This window comes from Convolutriloba macropyga, chromosome 7 (assembly GCF_964194025.1).
Source record: "Convolutriloba macropyga chromosome 7, txConMacr16.3, whole genome shotgun sequence".
NCBI classification, from domain to species: domain Eukaryota; kingdom Metazoa; phylum Xenacoelomorpha; order Acoela; family Convolutidae; genus Convolutriloba; species Convolutriloba macropyga.
The window spans coordinates 18,504,859-18,529,385 of NC_134474.1; the positions used below are offsets into that span (position 1 = coordinate 18,504,859).

At 35.5% G+C, this 24,527-nt stretch overlaps 5 protein-coding genes across 6 annotated transcripts in view; 2 read left to right on the forward strand and 3 right to left on the reverse strand.

Moving 5' to 3' along the window:
- Positions 1-24,527, reverse strand: part of LOC142342672 (failed axon connections homolog) — a 548,023-nt gene that overhangs the window by 112,783 nt on the left and 410,713 nt on the right. The window lies entirely within an intron of this gene.
- Positions 1-24,527, reverse strand: part of LOC142342673 (failed axon connections homolog) — a 546,280-nt gene that overhangs the window by 111,040 nt on the left and 410,713 nt on the right. The window lies entirely within an intron of this gene.
- The window catches only part of LOC142342670 (cleavage stimulation factor subunit 1-like), a 518,885-nt gene that overhangs the window by 108,038 nt on the left and 386,320 nt on the right, over positions 1-24,527 (forward strand). The window lies entirely within an intron of this gene.
- The window catches only part of LOC142342671 (RNA-binding protein Musashi homolog 1-like), a 452,119-nt gene that overhangs the window by 108,038 nt on the left and 319,554 nt on the right, over positions 1-24,527 (forward strand). The window lies entirely within an intron of this gene.
- LOC142342661 (uncharacterized) overlaps positions 1-24,527 on the reverse strand; it is a 147,040-nt gene that overhangs the window by 5,105 nt on the left and 117,408 nt on the right. Inside the window, exon 11 of the mRNA XM_075394121.1 lies at positions 5,321-5,460. Coding sequence (XP_075250236.1) covers positions 5,321-5,460 — 140 coding nt within the window. The remainder of the gene's footprint in view (positions 1-5,320; positions 5,461-24,527) is intronic.

The window sequence follows — 24,527 nt, forward strand, 5'->3', positions numbered from 1 at the left end:
CAATTGACAGAATTTGTTTCTAAATGTCAAAAAAGGTGCTAATTCTAAATTTTAAAATTAAAGCGAGCTAGCGATCATTCTAACACAACTTTGATAACCTAATGCACTATGACTTAATGACCGGGTTTTATCGGTTTATCTCGTTTCTTTTAATTTTGCTCTTTTGACCTTGACCACATTCACTATATTGTTAATTCAACGAGTGAAAGAGTTTAAAATACATTCAGGTGAAATAGCGAGTAAAATATGTCAGTAAACAAACGTGAAAGTCGTTACTCGTGTAAAACGAAAAACGCGATCAAAAGGTGAAACGATTTTTTTTAAAAAAAGCAGGTCAAGTCCTGAATTAAAAAGAACTGAATGAACTATAAATGAATGAGAAACAACAATCTTGCAGCAGCATCAAAATAAAACAGTAAACAAATGAACAAAAAGCTACAAAAAATTATAAAACTTTCTTTGCCAATGTCTAGTGTTTGACGATTTGATGAACACAATACTAGATCAGAAAATATTCACACCATGCATCCTTAGATTGAGAATACAATACAACAAACTTGAGAGAATCAATGGCAGACAAAGCAAAAAAGAATCAAAAGCTGAAGAAATTTGATCTTTTGACCTTGACCACAAAAATGTATTGCTTAATTCAACGAGTGAAAGCTTAAAATACATTCAGGTGAAATCGCGAGTAAAGTATGTCAGTAATCAAACGTGAGAGTCGTTAGTCACGTATAACGAAAAACGCGATCAAAAGGTAGAACAAATTCTAAAAAAACATAGCATGACAAGTCCTGAATTAAAAACCAAAGAACTGAATTAACTACAAAAGAATGAGAAATAACAATCCTGTAGCAGCATCAAAAAAGACAATAAACAAATGAACAAAAAAGCTAACAATAATTTAAAAATTTCCTTTTCCAATGTCTAGTGTTTGACAATTTAATGAACACAACACTTTATCTATAAATATTCACGCCATGCATCCTTAGAATGAGAACACAATACAACAATCTTGCGAGAGTCAATTGCAGACAAAGCAAAAACGATTCAAAAACTGAAATAATTTGATCGTTTGAACTTGACCACAATCAATATATTGCTTAACTCAACGAGTGAAAGAGTTAAAAATACATCCAGGTGAAACAGCGAGTAAAGTATGTCAGGAATCAACCATGAAAGTCGTTACTTAGGTAAAACGAAAAACGCGATCAAAAAGTAAAACGAACTTTAAAAAAACATAGCAGGACAAGTCCTGAATTAAAAACCAATGAACTGAATGAACTATAAATGAATGAGATACAACAATCTTGCAGCAGCATCAAAATAAAACAGTAAACAAATGATTAAAAAAAGCTACAAAAAAATTTATAAACCTTCCTTTGCCAATGTCTAGTGTTTGACGATTTGATGAACACAATACTAGATCAGAAAATATTCACACCATGCATCCTTAGATTGAGAACACAATACAACAACCTCGCGAGAATCAATGGCAGACAAATAAAAAAAGAACCAAAAACTGAAGAAATTGGCAAAAAAGATAAATTTTTGTGTGTCAAATTAAAAAAACCACATAACCACAAATCCTTTATCACAACATACCATAAAAATATAGAAGTCAAAAAAAAATTAGCAGCTCTAATGGCTGCGAAAGGGACAATAAAGCTACAAATGAGGGCGATTCACTCAAACATTTCCAAAACAAACGATATCTCAATGAAAACGTTAGCTCATAATTGGAGCCAAAATTCACTTAAATTACGCCGCACCAGAATACCAAAGTTATTTTTACCACTTGTTATTTTTGAGGTTAAGCAACAGGACCCCCAGAAAAACCTAAACATGCAACACTTTCTTTTCACATGCAACATAAACATGCAACATTCAAAACCTAAACATGCAAAACCTAAACGTGCAACATTAACATTCATTTTTTGAAAACAGTTAAAATCATATAAACAATTGCTATGAACTCGAACAACTAATTGTATTAATTTATTCCATTTACAACCAATAATACCTGTCATAAATGAGACAATTGAACAATAAAACCTAGGAAAAATTAAAAATGATACTATTTCATTAAAACAATAAGAGTCAAAGTTATGGAAAGCATTAGCTTCTTACTGAAGCAACAAAAAAGGGGTAAAAATCAAAAGTTCAGCAATTTATTTGAAAACAAATAGTACCTATGCTATAAAAAGCACTAACTGAGAATTTGAACCACTATTCAGATTCACTTAGGCGGCTTTAGAATCTAATTAGAACTGTCATTAAAATATTAAGGGATAAGACAACTGAAAGAAATAAAAAAGAAAGTGAATATCAAATATTCACTTTTATTTTATGACACCAAATAGTTTCAATAGTGCCAAATAGTCTCATACAGAGCGTTAGCTGCTCGTCGATAAAGTCAGCCAAATAGGTACGCAATTAGAACACCTATGCATAACTTTGATAGCACCCAATAGGAGAAAAACAGAAAACAGAAGTCCAAAAAACGACTATGACTATGTTCAAACACAAATTTCTCACTCGACGTCAAAGGTACGCGTAACACGCTTCAAACATATTTAAGTTTTCGCTCCGTTCAAGGCTTCAGCGAAACTAAAATCACTCTAATTTGACTTCACGATGCTACAAATAATTTGCGACAAAGACACACAGAATTGCAATAATTTCCTTTGAGGGCCACTGAAAAGTATTCCCAATTTCAATGGTCATGCAATCGAGAAGACTAAAGTTACGTTCATGGACATGGTCTCCATAGAATTCTACATGGTGCGACGAAAATAAAACTCCATTATGATTAATAAAAAAATGGGTAAAATGAAGACTTCGTAGTAATATTTGATCATAGACCGACTAACTGTGGACGAATTAATCACTGGCGACGGGCGAGGCATTCAATTTAGACAGGTGCATAGGCTAGAGATAACTTTATGACGCAAAAAACTTCTTACTAGGGAGGTTTCGAACTGGCGCTCTCTCGGATGACAGTCCGGGACAGTAAACTCCTGAGCTACACGGCCTATAAACGGTCTTCTCACGCAATCGGTTTTATTTTAGCAACACACTTTTTTTAATGAATGCTCGCAATTGCAATCACTTAAAAAACCAAAAATTAAAGCGTGAAAAAGTCAGTCTAGAAGCGAAAATTAAAGAATGTTCTGGAAGAAAAAAGTTCTTATAATAAATGCTTCGAACTTCATTCGAACGCAACTAATCACAAGTGGCGTTGCAATCCTGAATTACAAATTGATGTGCTAAAATTATAATTTGAGAACATTTTCTTTTGAAAATTTTTAAATGAAGACTTTGAAAAGCCACTGACAGTCATATCCGTGACATTCTTGGTGCTGTTGCTTTGAACTTTGTCTTTTTCTTGTACAATCTTTGGTTAATCGTAAATCCGAAAACGTACAAAAAAACGTTGCAGCAGGAGTTCAAAATTCTATCATTGTAACTCGGAGCACAATTTTTGCGGAGCATAACTTTTGGTCTCAAGAGCGCATCCAAGAACAAATTTCATGATTTTCTGACTCTTTCCGCATCATTTAGGTTATGACATAGATTTCAACAGAATTAGGAACACAAAATTCACAAACAGGAAACAACCGATTATCAGCGGGCAAATTGCTTTCCAACGAACGGCAAATGGTTGAGAGGGGTGAGCGAGAGGGGTGAATTCACACCATAAATGTTTGTCCCCACAGAAAAATTTTGCTGAATCGCATACTTAGAGACCAGTAGGGCACAAGACTCTAAGAGAGCTGCCCAGCCCCTCAATACCCTCCGTGTTTTAACTGTTTATCCCATCTATGGTATGACGAAAAGCTAAGGGGCAGACAAAAAACCGCCTGTGCAAAAAAAATACCACAGGACTAATATATTTGCTACAAACTTTGTTTCAGAGCAATTAACCAGACTAACATTTAGTCCAATTAATCTCCGCTAGCCATTAAAAAGTCACGAGAAAAAACCGTTTTCCATATTGTCCGGATACAATTGTCTTATGTAAACGGCGTTCAAATGTAATAAAAATTCACAGCGTTCAAATAAAAAACCCTAAATGATACGCCAAAAAGTTTCATGCTGTAAATGAAAGGAAAATGATTACAAAGAAACCAAAAAATAAACAAAACTCAAGGTCTAACAACTCCGATCCGGAAAGTAGAGAAATTAACAAAAATCTAAAAAAAACTGCACGGTCACTATGAGCAAAGCTACGGGGAAAAATAAAAAAAATCAAACTATCAATTAGTTTCAATTTTCCCACAGATTGACCTCTATTTCCCGTACAAAGAAAAGCAGATAAAGCTTACCAGAAAACAGAACGGTGCAAAACTAATTAGTTATTTGAAGTGCTCTACGCGAAAGACATCAAAAACCAATATCATCTTGTTAAAAATCTACAATACGTTTTCAAGCTGACAGAAACCTTGATTCATCGCCAAAGCTTGATTCATCGCCAAAGAAAAAGCAAAACTAACTCTCAGAAAAACAACAACAAAACAAAGACGGAAAAGTGTGCAAAATGCAAAGTTCGCCACGATTTCAAGCTCGCGAAGAGACTTTTGCATGGTTATATTAGGCCATCTCAGCAACGTAACAGACTTGGCTATCATTAGACTACTTAAAAAACCCTCAGGACTTCTGTTTTGCTCTTTGTGTTTAGCTTCTAAGCTAGTTTTAAATTCTCAAAAATCATTAGTTTCGAGCAAGTCTCTCCATGAGAGGATCCCATAACATAGGTTATGAGATCATCGGAATTTTCAAAAGAAATAAGGCCTGATTTTCTTAAAAAATTGGTATAGCAATTCAAGACCAATCGATACCGCACGCATAACTCTCATATGGTCGCGTTTTTGACTAAACAACATGGCCGAAAGTAACGAAAAATAATTAAATTTCAAAGTAAGTGCTCTGTGCATTATCATATGTGTTTATCATATTTCTTTTCAAGGTGAGAAACTTCGACAAAGAAAGGAGAAAAGCTCGCAATCATATGAAAAATTCCATTTGAATGAAAAAAAACTAAAAAGATCTTATGCGCGCTCAACTATTTTCCGTCAACATTAAAATAAGCTTAACCCGTTGTCTGGATAAAATACCCAAAGTGCAAAAATACCCAATATTTTACGCTATTTTGGCACAATGGGTACTTTGGCATTGGGTAAATTGTCATGTAATCGCTTAACCAATGTACTTTGCCCATTAATTGTAGATGGATCCATTGCACAAACTACATAGTCTTAAAATATCATCCACGCAATCCAAGCTATGGATTGTGTATTCTTTTTTCATTATTGTTTACCTGTAATTGACAGCACAAGATGGGTCAGTAGCATGAGGTTCCTTCATGTCAAGAGCGAATGCATGCGGGATCGCGCACACACTCCTCGACACCTCCTTGACGTCCTCACAGTGCCTCAGATCCACATACCCAATCGGAGGCTAGAACAAACGACGAATTTGATTCACACATCCTGTTAAGAGAGGGAGAATAAATTAAGACGTCTGAAGATCCAATTAAAAAATCCTTTATGAAAAATCTAATGATAAAGCCTTCTTTAAAAGAAGAGAATTAATACGTTTTTCAAATTGCAGTTACAACTTTCCAGCTCGGAAAAACGGCAGCTAATCACCAGTTAAAGCTTTGCAGAACTGCGTTTCACGGCCCTTGATAATTATTGAAAAAAGGGACAATAGAAATTGTTCAAGGCGAAAGAAATCTAACCTAATCAACGTCAACTATCAAACGTGAAAAAAGCTGCTGCTTTGCAATCAGAATAAAAAAGATCTATGAGACAATCTAAACAGAGTTGCTCATTGTTAGGGGGTCTATGCTTCTTGTCAAGCTTATCTTATGCACAATTTACATTAGGTTGTTCTTTCTCAACCTTCTAACACTCCCCCTTAAATTGCGCACAGCTCCTAACTTTCTTGTCTCTCTTTTGCGGTTAAGCTCAGAGACTAGGGTCTGGGCCCACAACCTGTTAGGGGGTCCATGCAGGTGCAACTACAGTGAAAATGGACCATTACTGGATTCCAACCAGCATCTCTTACTTGCAAGCCTAGTGTCCTGCTCATTTACACCAACTGGTCTTAAGCTCTCGAACTTGGGCATCTCTTATAACCCGTTCTCCCGTTCTTTCTTATTGTTCCTCGAGGCTTCTTTTCTCTAGCCAAGTATACGTTGAACAAGTAGAGCTCCGTGTCAAGCTATGTCAAGCTTATATTATGCACAATTTACATTAAGTTGTTCTCTCAACCTTCTAACACATAACATTTTTTTTCTTTTTTAAAGTTGAATCTAAAACCGGAGTTCCACCAAAACGGAATCAAAACAACTGACAACTCATGATTAATAGACCTGCAGCCCCCAGCAAAAATTTCTTGTCTTGAGCTTTCACTTTTAAGCTAATTCTAATAAAGTCGATGTCAATTTGTTTCATTTCAAATCGTAAAAATTGTCATTCAAAGTGTCATTACTACCGTTAATCCTACGTATTCCATAATATAAAACAAAACACGCATTCTACAACGAACCAGCCAATACAATAGATACCATCAAAATCTTTTGTATCGCATACAGCGAAAACAATCTTTTATTTCTAGCTTTTTTTAGCTCCAAATTTGAATAGGACTCTAATAATAGCCACAGCAGTCTGTGAGATTAGGTTAGTTGTGGTGTGATAGGCGGGGCAGGTGTTTTTGATGAGACGAAGCCATAAACAGACTTTCAATCAATCCAAAGCAGCCATTAAGCTTCGCCCAGGTAACAAGGCCACACAAGTTTTAAGTTCAACCCATTTAATTTCCTATATTCATTGGAATTATCCCATTCTGGGGTCCAATTGAGTTCCTTCAATCTCCTTTGTTTGCTCCAATGTTACTCCCGTTTCGGAATGATCAGAGATTTGAATAATAAGTTCATTCAATATAGAATTGACTATAAGAAGGCAGTACCAAAACGAAAACAAGATCTCAGATGTTGTCTGATATTCAAATCAATTTAAAAAACGCCCTACATACAAGGGAAACATTTACAATTTTAGTGAAGAGCTTCATTTACACTAGCTGTAGTAAACTACACACAAATAAGTACGCAAGAGCGTGTATCAATGAAGTAACGGAGAACATTTATGTTAACATTCCTGGATAGCAACCCAAGAAAATGAACAGAACCAACAGTGAACCCTCACAACGCTAACATATAACGGGCAGATTGGTGGAAAACAGCCGCCGTTGATTCCCAAAACCAAAATTGGAATTAAAAGAAGAGAAAAAAACTAGTGAAAGAATGATTTTTGTACAAACAATTTTAAAGTGCGAACTATTTTGATGTCATTTTGGAGCTGAACGTACTCCTGTTTCGTAGTGAAACACAGGGGCTAGTATCAATCACAATAAGCATTAGAGATGGTAACTAAGAACAAAGTTCGAGTAACGCGCATCTAAAATTGAGCTTTATGGGTTTATCTCGTTTCTATTTCTGATTTCGTTTTTTGATACTCACTCTTTTGATTTTGAATTACTTTGGTGAGCAACTGCTGCCTAAAAGACTTTTAGCAGAATGAGAGAAGAGTAAAGCTAGACTAGAGAAATCAAAAAGATTTAACCTAAAATGTTGAAGAGGCTGTGAACTAAGGTAAAGCCAAAATTTTTATTCGACGAAGTAAAAAAGATTAGGAGCGCTATAACAGCCGGCTGAGACGGCTATTAATGATCAATATATATTATATTTGATCCTACATAAAATATTCCAAAATTGTTTAACGCCGAGTTGACGCCCTTTTCCGCAAAGCTTATTCAATACCTTGCCCCTTGTGATTTTCTTGGTTTCAAAGTAGCAAATAACACGTTCAAACATAAACTGACTAATGTCGGATGAATTGCTCCCGAACAACAGGCGGGCAATTTAATTCAGAATCAGTGCAGCCTAGATAACTTTTTATGGATGCAAAAAGAACCACGCAGGGAGGATCTTATACTAGACTCCTCCCATAACCAGTAAGCTATATGGGCTATGCAATCTCTTTTACTTATAATCACCTACTTTAGCAACTGACTTTAAATCTAAATGAGAGCAGTTTAAATCACTCAAAAATCGAAAAGTCAAGCGTGAAAAAACTTTAGAACACAAACCTCAATTTTAAAGGTAATTAGAGTGATTTAAGTCATTTAAGGTCAGAAAATTTGATACGCAATTCAACTTTAAACTCACTCCCAGTTAGTGCAAGAAAAGACGCTGTACTCATAATAGCAGCTGAAAAGCGGCATGAAAACGTCATGAAAATTGTTCATTGGAGCTCTACGGAGAGAAAAAAGCAAAACGAAAAAGAGCGACCGACGAGGAAACAAAAAAAAAGAACTATAGCAGGACAAAATGAGGATAGAAATGGGACCGGAAAACCAATTACAAAAAAACCCAATGAAAAAAATCGAAAAACACAACAAAAAACATGCCCGGCAGATTGCCGGAAAATAGCCGACGTTGATTCCAATAAGCATGATTGGGATTGAAAGAATAGAAGATATTGAAAAAAAAATTTTGTACTGAAACATTCTTAAGTCCAATTTATTTTGATGGTATTTTGTAGTTGAACATACTTCTGTTTCTTAGAGAGAGGCTACAGGGGCTACTATCCATACCAATATGCATAAGAGATGGTAACTAAGACTTACAGGAACGGCGTTCAAATAGGGGCATCTAAAATTGGGCTTCATGGGTTTATCTCGTTTCTATTTCTGACTTCAATTTTTCATACTGACTCTGTTCATTTTGAATTGCTTTGCTGAGCAACTGATGTTCAAAATAACTTTTAGCAAAATGAGAGCAGACGGAAACTAGCTTAGAGAAGTCAAAAAGATTTCACGCAAAATGTTGAAAAAGCGGCAAAATGAGGTAAAGCGAAACATTTTTTTGTTCGACGAAGTAAAAAACATAGCAGGACAAGTCCCGACGTACAATTCAAAGAATTTTCATCGACTAAACAAAAAACTAGAGCTACAACAGAGTATGAGTGAATTGGGAAAATCATTTCAAAAAAATCAGATCAGAAAAATCAAAACAAAACAGAAAATCAATGTCAAAATGCCGCTAGCGAGAACAGAAACCACGAACAGAAACCACTAGCGACAAATGTAAATTTGATTCTAACAAAAAACTAGGCCTAGAATGAACTATGAATGGATTGTGAAAACCATTTAGAAAAAAATTTGACTCAAAAAATTGAAACAAAAACAGTACAAACCAAAGTGAAATTGCCGCATGTGAACAAAAAACCACTAGCGAGAAAGCGAATTTTTGTTCCAACACCGTTTTCTCATTCTACTTTAAAATTAGAGGAAATAATTTCACACCGCAAAACCACTCGCTTTTTTGCTCCACTTTCTGTTTCGGCGTGACCAAAATCACTACTCCAATTTGACTTCAAAAATCATGAAAATGTTTGAACAGATCTTAAAAAAAAAGACCGCCCCAATACAAGTCAAATTCTTTGAATTGTAAAAAAAAATAGGAGGGCTATAATAGCCGGCTGAGAAGATGAGGGCAGCTATTAATTAAAGACAAATTGCTGAATGTCAACAAAAACAACTAGCAAGAAAACACTAGAACAAAAACCACCAGACCGAAATCACTACTACGATTCGGCTTCAACAATCATGCAAATGTGTCAACAAAGACATCGCCCCAATACAATTCAAATTCTTTGAATCGTAAAAACCAAGATAACAGCAAGACAGCTTCACTCAGATGATTACAACTTCGCATCTAATGAACAATATAGTGCAATATTTTCAAAAAGGAACAGTGCCACTCACGTTTTATACTTATCTTAAGGTCGGCTAAAATCGGGTATGTAAAAGAATTTGTGTTCCCCGAAAGATCGTAGACATTACTTTCTAAATCCTAATTCTTAATTTGTATTTAATGTAATTGATTTTCTATAGATTGCAGGTCAGGTATATAGGGCACACTAAAGATGACTCCATAATATAGAAAGATAACCCCATTTAATCTATGATCTCAGTTCAACTAATGTGCTCGTATTTTCTGGAATCTGCAAGCACCAGGGCTGGCTTTTTGGGCTTCACATCCCCTTCCGTCCCATTTCTCATACTAGAGATACTTACTATACAACAAATACCCTACTATTATCAGCCCAAAGCTTGAAATAATTAAAGGTTCATTTCCGTCCATTCATCTTTCTTTAGAAGCCCCAGAACAAAGGATAGCACCATTTTATGATTGTCCATTAAGCCAAAAATCCTCAAAACACAACCGTACTTAAGGTCACTCTGCCTTATCTCCTCTATATGTCCTCTAAAGAGCGTTATATGTGCGTACCACCGAGATGTCAGTGGTGAAAATGACCGCTTAGTTACAGCTTTAGAGGACAACCGGTTAAGATTAAAAGTGCTTAAGGTTCTTAAAAGCTCATAACACCGCCGCATTCAACAGTCATTTCAATTTCAATATTTATCCATTAAATCTTGACCTTCGAGTCATAATGAACTTGAATTAAAACTTTTTAAAGAGTTAGTTGACCGCGATTTCATTACCTAACTCATTAATCGAACAAAAAAAAAATTGGCCACAACTTTACTGTTTGTGCATGTTGAGCACTTCACAACACTCAGGGATCACCTTGTCCAGCTTTAAGAAAACTTTGATTCTAGAATTTTATTTAATCAAGGCAATTAAATTCTATTTACATTGGTTATAGAGTTTTGGGTGACTTTTAAGTTCAAATTTCAAGTACCATAAATTTTAAGTACCATTGTTAATAATATTTCTCAGTGCATTCTGGTTCAAGTCAGGAAACTTGATTTATTCGAAGTTCACTAAAGCATAATTTATGGCGCTCTTCATAAAAATTTGGGCCAAAGGGTTCATAATAGGAGACAGAAAGCTTTTGATCTAAATGAGAGATCTAAAACTTACTTTCATTAGCGATTCTCGGGCGACAAAGCACAATTCGATAATTGGCGAAAAATGTTGGTAGCCGGGCTGTAATTATTTCAGCCTTAAGAAAAAATTAAGAGCGCCTTTGTGACCAAAAATAGTGACGCAATTGGTGTTTTTTGTGCCAATTAAAGGGTAATGCTCAGAGCTTCAGGAATTGCAGACAGAGAGCCTTCTAAGAGCAATTTGAAGTGGCTTTTAATCAGGAGATCTTCGACGAAACTAAAATAACAACTTCTAGACACTCATAAAATCTTTTTAAGAGACAATTAAAACCAAAATAAAACTCGAGAGGGAATATAGGAGGAACGAAAATTTCGATAGAGAAGCGAAAACTGCCGAATTAAGCATGGTGAACATTGTTTGCTAAAATAGTTTTCCTAAGGGCAGATTTATAAATATATATGATCAGCAGATTGCATTCAAACTACAAGATTAGTTTGAGACACAGTGACGAAAGAATCATGGCATCGACGTTTAACGTTTCAAGAATAAGAGGCTTTCGCCAATCGTCGCTGATAATGAAAAATTTTCTTAATGCTATATCACCACATTGATTCGAACTTTCTAACTTTTATTAATCGAGTTCTTCAGAAGGATATGAGTTCATACTAGAAGCAAACAACATCATAAATAAATTCGCTAAAATTCATCATTTTAACCACAAATTTGCGCTATATTGTACAAAAAAAGTTGACCAAAAATTTTTCAGTTTACAGATATCATGTTTGCAACCATTAATTTTCATCTACCTTTGTTTCAACATTTTAGCAACACCAAGTTCTACTGAACGTCTGTTGAGGTTAAATACTGGCCCCCAGTTGGAAATTCTTGCTTGGTATTCATTTCGGCTAATTATCATAACATAGCCAGCAGATTGCCGGAAAATAGCCGCCGTTGACGCGCTTGATGCACATCGGGATTGAAACAGAAAAAAAGAGGAGATAAATTGAACAATTTTTTCCAGTATCATAAATTGTTCCAATTTGGCGTGCAATTTTAGTTGGATTCTAAAAATATACTTAATTCAGCTTCCAGACTGAAAGCTAATAAGCTTAATACTTATGTCAGCTAGCCAACACTAATGAACTTTGATAACCTAATTCTAAATGACTTAATGACCGGGCTTTATCGGTTTATCCCGTCTTTTGATTTTGATCTTGTGACTTCGACAGTATTCACCACATTGCGCAATGCGTAAAAGAATTTAAAATCCATTCAGTTGAAACAGTGAGTGAAGTAAGTCAAACGTGAAAATCGTGGCTTATATAAAACGTGATCAAAAAGGTGAAAAAAGGCGAGAGCCTAAATAATAGCCGTTGAGAGGCTAACGGCTGCTATTAATGGAATTTTCATAGTTAAATACACTATAAAACTTCGATGGCCTGTTTTTTACCATTCTAATTCTTCATTTTCCAAAAATTTTTCTTAAGTTTCAAGAATTTTTCTAATTCAGTGAGCAGTTTCAGTTAGATTCTAAACATATACTTACTTCAGCTTCTAAACTGGAGGATATTTAGCTTAACACTAATATCAGCTAGCAATCACTTAGATAACTTAGATAACCCAATTCAAAAAGGCTTAATGACCGGGCTTAATCGGTTTATCCCGTTTCTTTTGATTTTGCTCTTTTGACACTGACCGTATTCACTAAATTACGTAATTCAATGCTTGAAATAAGTTGAAATCCATTCAGTTCAAACAGTGAGTGAGGTAAGTCAGAAGTCAAATGTGAAAATCGTGACTTATGTAAAACGAAAAACGTGATCAAAAGGTAAAGCGAATTAAAAAAACATAGCAGGACAGGTCCTGACGTACAATTCAAAGAATTTGCCTTGACTAAACAAAAAACTAGACATAGAACGGACTATGAGTGACATGCAAAAACCGTTTCTAAACGAATCAGATAAAAAAACAAAAAAAAACGGAAAATCAATGTCAAAATGCCGCATGTGAACAAAATACCACTAGCGAGAAATGGACATTTGGTTCAAACAAAAAACTAGGCCTAGAATGAACTATCAATGGATTGGGAAAACAATTTAGAAAAAAATCCCATCCAAAAAATTGAAAAAAACCGTAAAAATCAAAGTGAAATTGCCGCATGAACAAAAAATCACTAGCCAGAAAGCGAATTTTTGTTCAAACAATGTTTTCTCACTCTACTTCAAAATAATGGCGAAAAATTTTCACGCCGCAAAACCGCTCGCTTGTTCGCTCCACTTCCTGTTTCGTCGTGACCAAAATCACCCCTCCAATTTGACTTCAAAAATCATGAAAGACAGCGCTCCAAAACAATTCAAATTCTTTGAATTGTAAAAAAGGAGAGCGCCTAAATAATAGCCGTTGAGAGGCTAACGGCTGCTATTAATGGAATTTTCATAGTTAAATACACTATAAAACTTCGATGGCCTGTTTTTTACCATTCTAATTCTTCATTTTCCAAAAATTTTTCTTAAGTTTCAAGAATTTTTCTAATTCAGTGAGCAGTTTCAGTTAGATTCTAAACATATACTTACTTCAGCTTCTAAACTGAAGGATATTTAGCTTAACACTAATATCAGCTAGCAATCACTTAGATAACTTAGATAACCCAATTCAAAAAGGCTTAATGACCGGGCTTAATCGGTTTATCCCGTTTCTTTTGATTTTGCTCTTTTGACACTGACCGTATTCACTAAATTACGTAATTCAATGCTTGAAATAAGTTAAAATCCATTCAGTTCAAACAGTGAGTGAGGTAAGTCAGAAGTCAAATGTGAAGTGACTTATGTAAAACGAAAAACGTGATCAAAAGGTAAAGCGAATTAAAAAAACATAGCAGGACAGGTCCTGACGTACAATTCAAAGAATTTGCCTTGACTAAACAAAAAACTAGACATAGAACGGACTATGAGTGACATGCAAAAACCGTTTCTAAACGAATCAGATAAAAAAACAAAAAAAAACGGAAAATCAATGTCAAAATGCCGCATGTGAACAAAATACCACTAGCGAGAAATGGACATTTGGTTCAAACAAAAAACTAGGCCTAGAATGAACTATCAATGGATTGGGAAAACAATTTAGAAAAAAATCCCATCCAAAAAATTGAAAAAAAAACCGTAAAAATCAAAGTGAAATTTCCGCATGAACAAAAAATCACTAGCCAGAAAGCGAATTTTTGTTCAAACAATGTTTTCTCACTCTACTTCAAAATAATGGCGAAAAATTTTCACGCCGCAAAACCGCTCGCTTGTTCGCTCCACTTCCTGTTTCGTCGTGACCAAAATCACCCCTCCAATTTGACTTCAAAAATCATGAAAGACAGCGCTCCAAAACAATTCAAATTCTTTGAATTGTAAAAAAGGAGAGCGCCTAAATAATAGCCGTTTGAGAGGATGATGGCGGCTATTAAACATAGCGTATTTTATTCTATTCAGTTTAACATAGCATGCTCATACGTGGAAAGCTATTAGTCGTCTTTAATTGGTTAATAAATCGCTCGCTTAAATTCTATTAAAGAATAGCCCCCCTGCAAAAGGAGGGCGATTGTTGAAAGGATCCGACAGTTGTTATAGCTGCATCCTTCCACAGCTATACCAGAATCATCCGATCAAAACAATATATCAACCTCTTGGACCTCATTAAACATTTATAAGTTTAACTCTCCTGACATTGTGAATAAGCAAATACTCAAGAGAAGGATATAGCTTACACTAATGCTAATATGGTGCAAAATTTGCAAATTCAGCAAAATGGAACAAGGGACTCGTTCATAATTCCATTTAGCCCGTCTGACTTGTACTCCCTAGTCGTTATATGGACTGAATAATCCCAGCTAATCAGTACTCAAGAACCCTTCGAGCGAATACATTAAAAGAATCGACTTCCATCCTTAAGGTAACAGGTTCTTGCATTTTGAGGCAATTTCGGTAATAACGAAATTCTCGTCTTATTATTACCCTGGAATGGATGAATAAAGCGCAGAATTGGCAGTCTGACATTTTAATAACATTGCGATGGCCTTCTTGGGGGGGGGGGGGGTGGGGTGGCTATGAGGACTTGCTCAGAATAACATAAAAACTAAGTGTCGTCTACTTGTCTGGTTTAACAAGTGAACGTGAACTATAATCGAACATACCGTAACTCAGATCTTTATAATGGTATTGCTATTTCCAAAAAACCATTTAAATCCGCAAAATAAAAAAGAACAAACAAATGAAATGTTTTCGATATCAGAAAAAGGGTAAACTATTGTAAAATTTAAAATTTTAGACCAACAGTTGTAGCAATACTGATTCGAATTTCGATTTCGTTTTTTGACACTGACGTTGCTATGCTGAGCAACTGCCAACTGCTCTAGAAATGTGAGGTGGTTCTAGAAATGCGAGGTGGGGGGGGGGTGCATAAAGGCAGTCTAAACCACAACAACAAACTACCCCTCACACCACAAATTCCTGTCTTCTCAGCAGCTTCGGTTATTCGTACACTTAATAGAAATGCTCTAGGAGTTCTATTCAGCGACTTAATTACCTCAGTGCCTGTTTATCCGATTTTGTGGACGAAAATCAAACGCGACAAAAAACATGCCCGAATAACATACCCGACGAAAGGCTCTCAAACAATTGGTTGAGTGCTTGGCTCTTATAGTCGCCATCCTAAGCTCAGGGAGCCTTTCTTCGCTGGGTGCGGCGGAGTTGTTTGGAACGGTATGGGTTATAGAAGGGGAGGGGTATCCAAACCACCAACAATTTCACATACATACCCTGAATTTCCGCCTGCGCAATTTAGAGGTACAAGGAGGTGGAGGTAAAGTGGGTGGTGGTCAAATTCTAAGAGTAGCCCTCTAAATCATGAAATTTCCTCTCATCAACAGTTTCGGCGAATCGCATACCCTAAGAGAACTCCTCGACAATTTAATACCCTCTGGCTTGACTAGTTTATCCTGTTTCCACAACAAAAAGTCAAAAAAACTTTGTGGCCAAAAAGTATCAGACGAAAAATTGGTAGTCTGAAAAAGTCGCATTTAACAAAACATCTGGACTGATGCAATTGCAGCAAACTTCGTTTGACAACCAATAATAACTATTGGACACAAAGTCGTCAGCACAAAAAATTACATAAAAAGAAGAAACATCGTTTCAGCACAAATACATAATCCCTGTCCAAGTTTTTCACACCATGTTAAAATCGGTTGGACAAACGTTTGGCTGATTATCCGGAAACAAGATAATTAGCGGACAACCTTTAAACCCCAAATCCATTTATCACATTTTGAGGTCAGAGAAAGAAAATGCCACAAAATCATTGAGCAAAAAAATACTTAAAACTACCAAACTACCAAAACTACTACTCATCGAATGCCACAATCTGTATCAACAGTAAATTAAATTTAATTAAACTAATAATATAAGGAAGCGTCAAAGGCATCCATAGCAATTTCACCCAATCACTAATTATGTTTCAGCTCAGATGTATCTTTCTGTGTTAAGCAATCACTGACAAAACAAAAAGCTATCAATACTAGTAAAATATTAAAAAGATAGCAATTACTGCGCTTAACATGGAGTGATTTTATGTGCGCCATAAATGATTTACAGTTTAAAACAAATGTCTCACGCTTGAAAAGATGATGCTGCCGATGTAAATCATTGGGGACAAAAATCCACCTTAATTTTTTTTTGAAAATATTAATAGAAAATTTTATTTCTTTCAAAACTTTTACTCTTTCTAGTAACTAGCGCCTGAGCTGTACCTGTTTCTTAATCGCGACAGTATTTTCAAGCTATACAGGAAATAATGGCATAAAACATATAAAAACATCCACATGGAATGAAAGCCGTGGCCGCTCGTTTGGCCGAATAACAGATCAACTGACTTATCATTCAGCCGATCAGTATGACCTAACAAATAAACGCCAGAATGCCGGAGAAGCCGCAATTGATTGAATGAAATTAGCAGAGTGATGAATTAGCAGAATGAAACTAGTCCAGAGAAGTCAAAAAGTTTCACCGAAATATCGAAGAGTCAAAATTGTGTAAAACGAAACCAAATTTTGGCTGACCAAGTAGTACAAGTCCTGAACTTTAATTCAAAGAACTGCCAATGACCAAACAAAAAACTACGCCTACAAATGACTAGGAAAGCACTTAAAAACCATTTAGAAAAGACCCAATTAAAATAGTCGCAAACCAGTTTAAAAATAGTCAAATTGCAGCACGTGACAGAAAAACCACTATCGACAAAACGAATTTGTTGTTCAATTCACTGTTCCCACTAAACTTAAAAACAAGACAGAAAAAACACATACCATTAAACCACTCGCTTTTTGCTCAAATTCGGCTGTTGACCAAAAACACCACTAACAATTCTCTAGAAAAATTATCAAAATGTATGAGCAGATCCTAAATACACCCAAATACAAATAAAATTAATGCAAATCTAAAAAAAATAGCAGCACAAGAAATGACTCATTTAGACTCCAAAGATCTCAATAAAACTTAGAAATTGCTGATCTGAAACACCAGAATGCCATCACGCAAGTAAAGTAACTTGAAAGAGAATAGAAATCTTATCCTGCTTGAAAATAAAAGATTGGAAGAGGCAAAAACAAAACTGTCAAATAGCTGAAAAAGGCAACGTTTTGTAATAAAATCTCCAGTGGTTCCGGGATTTAACGCATTCATCATCTTTGTTGCCAAAATCTACACAATAACTCAGCTTCAAGGTCAGAAAAATTCTTTTTGGCCCCTTATACTCATAAAACACGAAAACCACAAACGTTTTTAATAAACATGAAAAAAATAGAATTCATTCATTATAAATTTGTTTAAGTTTCTCAAGAATTATGTCTTCATAACCACATATTTAATGCAAAAATCTAAAAGAACGTTTGAACTACAGATTAGCAGAAACCTGGCTAGATATGTGAGAGAAGCAAAAAAAAAGCACAGACAAACTGCTTAAAGGTAGTCTATGTTCTCAAAGTTAATGTTATCAAAAACTCAACTTAGCTAAAATCGACTACTTAAATCCACCGAAAGTTTTAAGGAAGTTGCCCCTAGAAGTTAAAAAAAGTGACGAAAAACACCGCAAAAACTCATTTTTTTGTAATGAAGTTGGCATTACCATACGTATACCTCAAAAAAGGGATACAAAAAATTACACTTGCAAATGAACTTGACTTTGAGTTTTCCAGTTTTTCAGCGCGCATTTTATAAAAAATTATTGCGGACCTAGTATTAACTACTTGAGAGCTCTTCTATAAGGCTCTGAACACGAAACATTGGAACACAATATAAAAAAGACAAAAATTTTCAAACAATTACAAAGAGTTTAAATTTTGTGCAACAAGCCTTTTTGCAAAACGAATACAATTGCTGTATATTAATCACAAGCGAAGTCGGATGTAGGGAGAGACTCTTAAGAGGACCCAAGTCTCAAAGATGGTCAGGTGAAAAACACGAAAGGATGACGGTAAAAATGAAAGTAATTAATTAAACATATATGGTAAAGCTAAATGATCTACTAACTCGCAGTTGTAAAAAATAAAAAATAGTAAAAAATTTTCCACTCTAAGTCATTTCACCTTTCCCAGAATCCTAGTCCAAACAGTCCAAGTTTGTAAATCAATTCATGTGTTCAGCCAACAGTTATTTACCTTTTCTATTTTTAGCACGCCATTCTATACACTTTTCCGACCAAGGAGGTCGTTTGCCTAAAAAGGGCGTTAACCGGTTTTTAGTATAATTAGTGGTTACAACGAAGAAGCTCATTATTTTATGAAATATCTTACAAAACTGGGCAATAAGTTCGGCATCGAAGCTTAGGAGGTCAGCCTATTATATTAACATCACAGTTACTAAAAGCAGTAGTTATAGCCTTTTAGTTCACTCGGACTGATAATTATAGTCAAAAACATCAAAACAGGAAGTAATTTACTTTCTTGACCGTGGCTAAAATTTCCGCTATTTCATTCACATCAAAAAAGAAGACAAGTACAGGAATTTCTGCACAATTAGAAACAAAATCAACACTTATGAACCACTCAGTTTCAAATTTGAGTTGAAGTCAGGAAACAATTAGGCGTTGATTAAAATGCACTCCACGAAAAAGCAACAACTTCAAATCAAAATGAACTTAATTGAGTGACGACAAAAATTAATGGCTTAGAAGACAATAGCTAATTGAATAAGTAAATTCCAATTTGGATCCTCAGCATTATTGGCTCCCGACCGCAAAAAAAATCAGTCAGAATTAGTTGCTCACAAAAATTTGCGCATTACTAACAAAAAAATTTGCATCTGAAAATGATGATAAGTAGGCCTATCATTGAGATTTTACAATTACACGAATTTCCAGTATTTGTTGTTTCCAACAGATAAGATATTCTGAAGGATTCAAAAATAACAGCTGAATACTACTACGTCGACTGAATCAAATCCTACAAAACATTTTTAAAAAGTCGTTTATAGGAGGCCTGAATTTTGAAACTCATAAATACACATTTTGGCTCAGTGCCGTAGAAAACTTGGTTCGGCCTTATACGGTGCCGTACAAATTTTCAAAGTTTCGTCTAAGGTGGGCAATCTGGGTTCACACTATTTTTTTACGCACTACACACCCAATCAAGCAATTCTAATTTACTGGTCAATTGAATACGTCTTTATGAGAGTATTCTCATAACCTAACTATAACGTCACGAGGTAGTTACGTCTAAAGTGACACTTCGCGTTGAATAATAACGAACCAGAAATCAGAAATTTATCTTCAATCCTTCCTCAATTTTGATACCGTTTTAGTGAAAATAATTAGAGCTCAATGCCATTTACTTTTCACTCACATTCACAAACAAATCTATTCCATAATAACGAAAGACACTTCCATAACTTTTTTGAGCTCAGATAGCCACCCACCTCTATTGAATGCTGAACTCCAGAACCATTTGAATTACTTTTCAATTACCATTGGGGGGAAACAGAGGAATAAGGAGATAAATCCTCGAAAATACTTACCCAATTTAATGTCCCTTTACAACTTGAGATAGGAGGAACTAAAGAGATTAGACCAACTTCATATTGTACAGAGGCAGGAATGGCTAAAAACTTCACGATGTGAAGCGTTGAATTAAATCGGAGATTAAAGCTAGATGGCTTTCTTTTAACCCCTCCCAAAATTTAATAACCGAATCTGCGAAGCGAATTAAATAGGCCAAATGAAGAAAAGATAAGCTCCTTTATTACCATGGAGACCAAATTAGGTGTCAAGGCGCTATAAAGCATCATTCACTCATTCTGCGATCATATTCCAGACCCCTCTGCAACTCGTTTTCCTTTTCATCAAAACAATTAATGTTGAAGTGACAGGTTCTTAAGCAAAGCTGAAATCTTCAAAATGTCAAAATTTTCTGTTAACCGTTAGCATAAACACTTGACATTTCTAAATTTTCAGTTCTGCGTAACTTGTTGATGTTTTCAATAGTCGCCTCCCATTTGATTCCTAGCAGAGAACCGACCCCCTTCTATTTCGGCTTTATGTCCTAGAATAGTTCAATTTATTATTATTTTTGAAGTAAACATGTAAATTATTCTGACTATAAGGCTGAAGGAATATTCCGCTGGAAGAAAGATGAGATAGAACAATTCTGTTGGCTTAAACGATATGAGCATGCACGGGAAGTTAATTAATGTTCTCTGATTGGTCAATTAATAGCTTGAAGAATTGCCTCCCCTTTTGCAACAGGTGAGGCGATTGTTGAAAATATACAAACTTGTCAATTCAATTTGTGAGAGAGCGTTTCCAAAAGTTTTGGAGATGAATTTAGCGTCTCAAAAACTAGCGAACCACGTCTCCTCTCTTTGACCTGCCACGGTGCAAGTAAAATGCAGGACAAGCAGACGTGTATAAATGTAGGATTTTTAAAAACAGTCAATGAGCATTGAGAAAATTTTAATTCTCAATTCTGATTCATCAATAGCTCTTCATCTCAACAACACCATTTCGCCCATGTTTCATGATGTGTGCTCTCGCATAGCCCAAGTTTCACATATCCGAAAAATTAAAAAAAGGAGCAAAATGATCACTGAGTTTTTAATTTGAGCGCACTTTATCACTCGCTAGAAAGTGCAATTTCGTTTATCTGACACATCAAGAACTTTTCGGCTATGTAGGCCCTCCGCTATCTGACACGCAATCTTCTCAGGATGCGGTAGAATACCGGAAAAGACTCGAAGAGTTGTGCAATATAATTTCTCAACCAAAATTACCTAAATCAACGACAAAAAGACATCAAAGAGCGACTTATCCTTTTTCTTTGAGATTTTTGATTAAGGTAGAGTAGCAAAACAATAATTGTCTATTACAACTGTAGAAAGTGTTTCAAAATTTAGCAGACACTATTTTTAGTTCAAGGGCGTGGGTAAGAGGGAGTGGAGGGGGGAGTTTGGCAAGGGCATGGCGTGGGAGACGGGGTAAGTAACTGGATGAGGGCGCGGGCTTGTTACGTGAGGGTTGAAGGGTTGGCATGTGGGGTGAGATAGTGGGGCAAAAGGTAGGTAGACGGGGGTGTCTGTAATTTGAAAAGGGAGGAGGGTCTGCTTTGGGAAGAAAAGGTCTCAAAATGACCTTTCGACCTTGTGTAGGTGAGGTGTTGTAAGATAGGTTTGAGGAGAATAGAAGGTAGGTAGGTGCGGTGGGTGGAGTGGTGTCTAGGACTTATGGTGGAAAACGACCTTTGACATTTTGACCTGAACTAAAAACAGCAGTTCCTAATTACCATATAACAGCTAAGCCACTGTCAAAGTGTTGAACAAAATTGCTTCAACACTTTAACACTCTGTACTCTTCGAGTCGTAAAAACCTTAAAACACCAAGACTCCCTTTCGCGGTGTAAAAAGACACATTTGTTACAATAATTGGTTCAAACGGCAATCGAGAGGAATTAAAAAGCCGTATACAAACACAAACTTAAAAATCAAAAACATGCTTTTGTTTAGACGTTAGTATTAGAAACAGATTGGTAGGAACGGTTTTTGACATCATCGACAGTAAAATATAGTAAAACAGCTAACAGATATATTTCAAGAAATTAAATCTTCAATATCAAAACTTTCTTTGGTTTCATAAAAACAAAATCAGGTGTGAGTAAAAACACCTTATGACCCACTCAAGTCAAACAGACGCATCTAATTCGATAGTTGAATATCACAAGAAAGCTGACTAGCAAACAGCATAATTTTCCACTCATCGAATAATATTATATCAGCAATTGTTTTGATGATCCTAAATTAAATCTGACGGATTACATTGACTAATTAATGGACTGACCTCTAGAAATCATTCACCGCTAAATGTCAAAGATCTATATTCTCAATAGAGGCAAAGAGATCGCTAAAAGCACAAAGAAACTAACAAGAAAGGCTAAAAAGCTACGAGCAGAAGAACAATGTGCATATTGTTTCAGAAGGCGGCAATCAACAATGATAGTTTGCACAGTTTACTGCTGTATCGACAAAAACATAAAACAAAGCATTCTTTGACTTCAAAAAACGCCATTAGATACGCTTAAAGCTAACTCATGGCACAATTAGTGCAATATTACAATTTTTGTTCCTCATTTCTTAGCCTTAGCTGTAACAATTTCTAACTACCAATAAAACAAAAAAAATCGATTAGTAATCAACATTCATGAATTGCGTTAAGAGCTTTTGACACATCAATTTATGTGCATCTTTGATAGAATTTCATCAGAGCTTGAAACTAAAATGCTGCCGATCTCAATAACAGACAACCAAGTGCATTAAAAACTAAAAATTTAACAGACGCTAAATTTGGACTTTACGAGTAAAATAAGTTCAACCGCATAGACTGCTTAAGAGCTACGAGTAAATCAATTTGAACTGAATCTTGCAAAAAATAAAAAAAAATGTCTGTTTCGCTATCAAAGCCTGAGCGTTTAATCAATATGTCAATTTCAACTGTTAATATCGGTATTTAATAATTTCATTTTTCCATTGCTTTCAAGAATCCCTTAACAAACAAATACTCATGCTATTTATCAATGCCTGCAAGCAATTACGTATGTGATCTAAGCTATTGACCACCAATCTATGCTACAATACAGCTGGCAGATTGCCAGAAAATAGCCGCAATACCTTCGTAGATCCACAGTATAAGACAGATAGTAAAAGAAACAGACAAAAAAGTTCTTATTAACTGCTCAGATCTTACATTTTGATTAAGAATCTGTCAAACTTATTGCTGTTTTTATTAGCTGCTCTCAAAAAACCTTCAATTAGAAAGCCACACACTCACTTGACCTTATCTCGTTGAATCAATGTAATGAAAAGTCAATTTTACAGTTAGGGAGTCATTTTTTTAAGAGTGAGGTAAGTCATATATGGCCAATAACTTCATCACGCGAACGAACAAAAACACTCGCTCCAATAAGAGACAAAAAACGTCACGCACGTACTTCAATTGAATGAACAAATGAACAACATGGCTGGCAGATTGACAGAAAATAGCCGCAATAGCTTCGTAGATCTGCAGTCAAAAACACGGACCAAAAAATTCGTCTTTTCATTGAAGGCTGATAAGTTATATCTTGATTAAAAATCTGTATACGTTTTTGCTGCCTCTATTAGCTGCTTTCAAATAACCGTCATTTAGAGTGACACATGTCCATATGACCTGATCTCTTTGAATTAAAATAAATAAAATTCAAATTCAAAGTGAGGAAGTCATTTTTGAGAGTGAAGTAAGTCAAGTCTGACCAAAAATTTAATCACGCGAATGAACAAAAAAAATTCGCTCCACTAAGAGCGAAAAATGACGTCACGCACGCACTTCAACTGAAATTGCATGAACGAATGACCAAAAAGCAGATTTAAAGTGGTTGTGACGTCATATGGTCGGTAACAAAAATCGGGACGACGAAATAAAAAAGCCATGAGAAGGCCAATAAGCCCAGCTATCGCTCTGCGGCTATTAAAAAAAGCATATTTTAAGTGGCTGTGACGTCATATGGTCGTAATAAAAATCTTGACGAAATAAAAAAACCAGAGTGCAGATCTACGAAGCCATCACGGCTATTTTCTTACAATCTTCAAGCTATAATCTTGTAATGGTTGATTGAACCCCTCCTTTATATAAAGGAGGTGTTCAACCATAACAAGAATATAGCTGGAAGATTGCAAAAAATAGCGGCGATACCTTCGTAGCTCTTCAGTCTGAAACAGCAAAAAACAGGCAGAAAAAGAAAATGTTGTCTTCCTTTATTAATTGCTGCTTCTATTAGCTGCTCTCAAATAACGGCTTCAAATAGAGTGACAGTCACACTCAGTTCTCTTGACCAAAAGTACAGAGAAGTCAATTTGATAGTGAGGAAAATCATTGAGAGTAATGTAAGCCCGGTGTGACCAAAACCTCATCAAACGAACAAAAACGCTGGCTTACTAAAGATTGACAAAAAGATCGCCCCATCAACATATTGACGCTTTATTGTACTTTAGAGCAAGTTGACGCGTTGATCATGGGAAACATGAGGTCCAACCAACAATTCAACGCA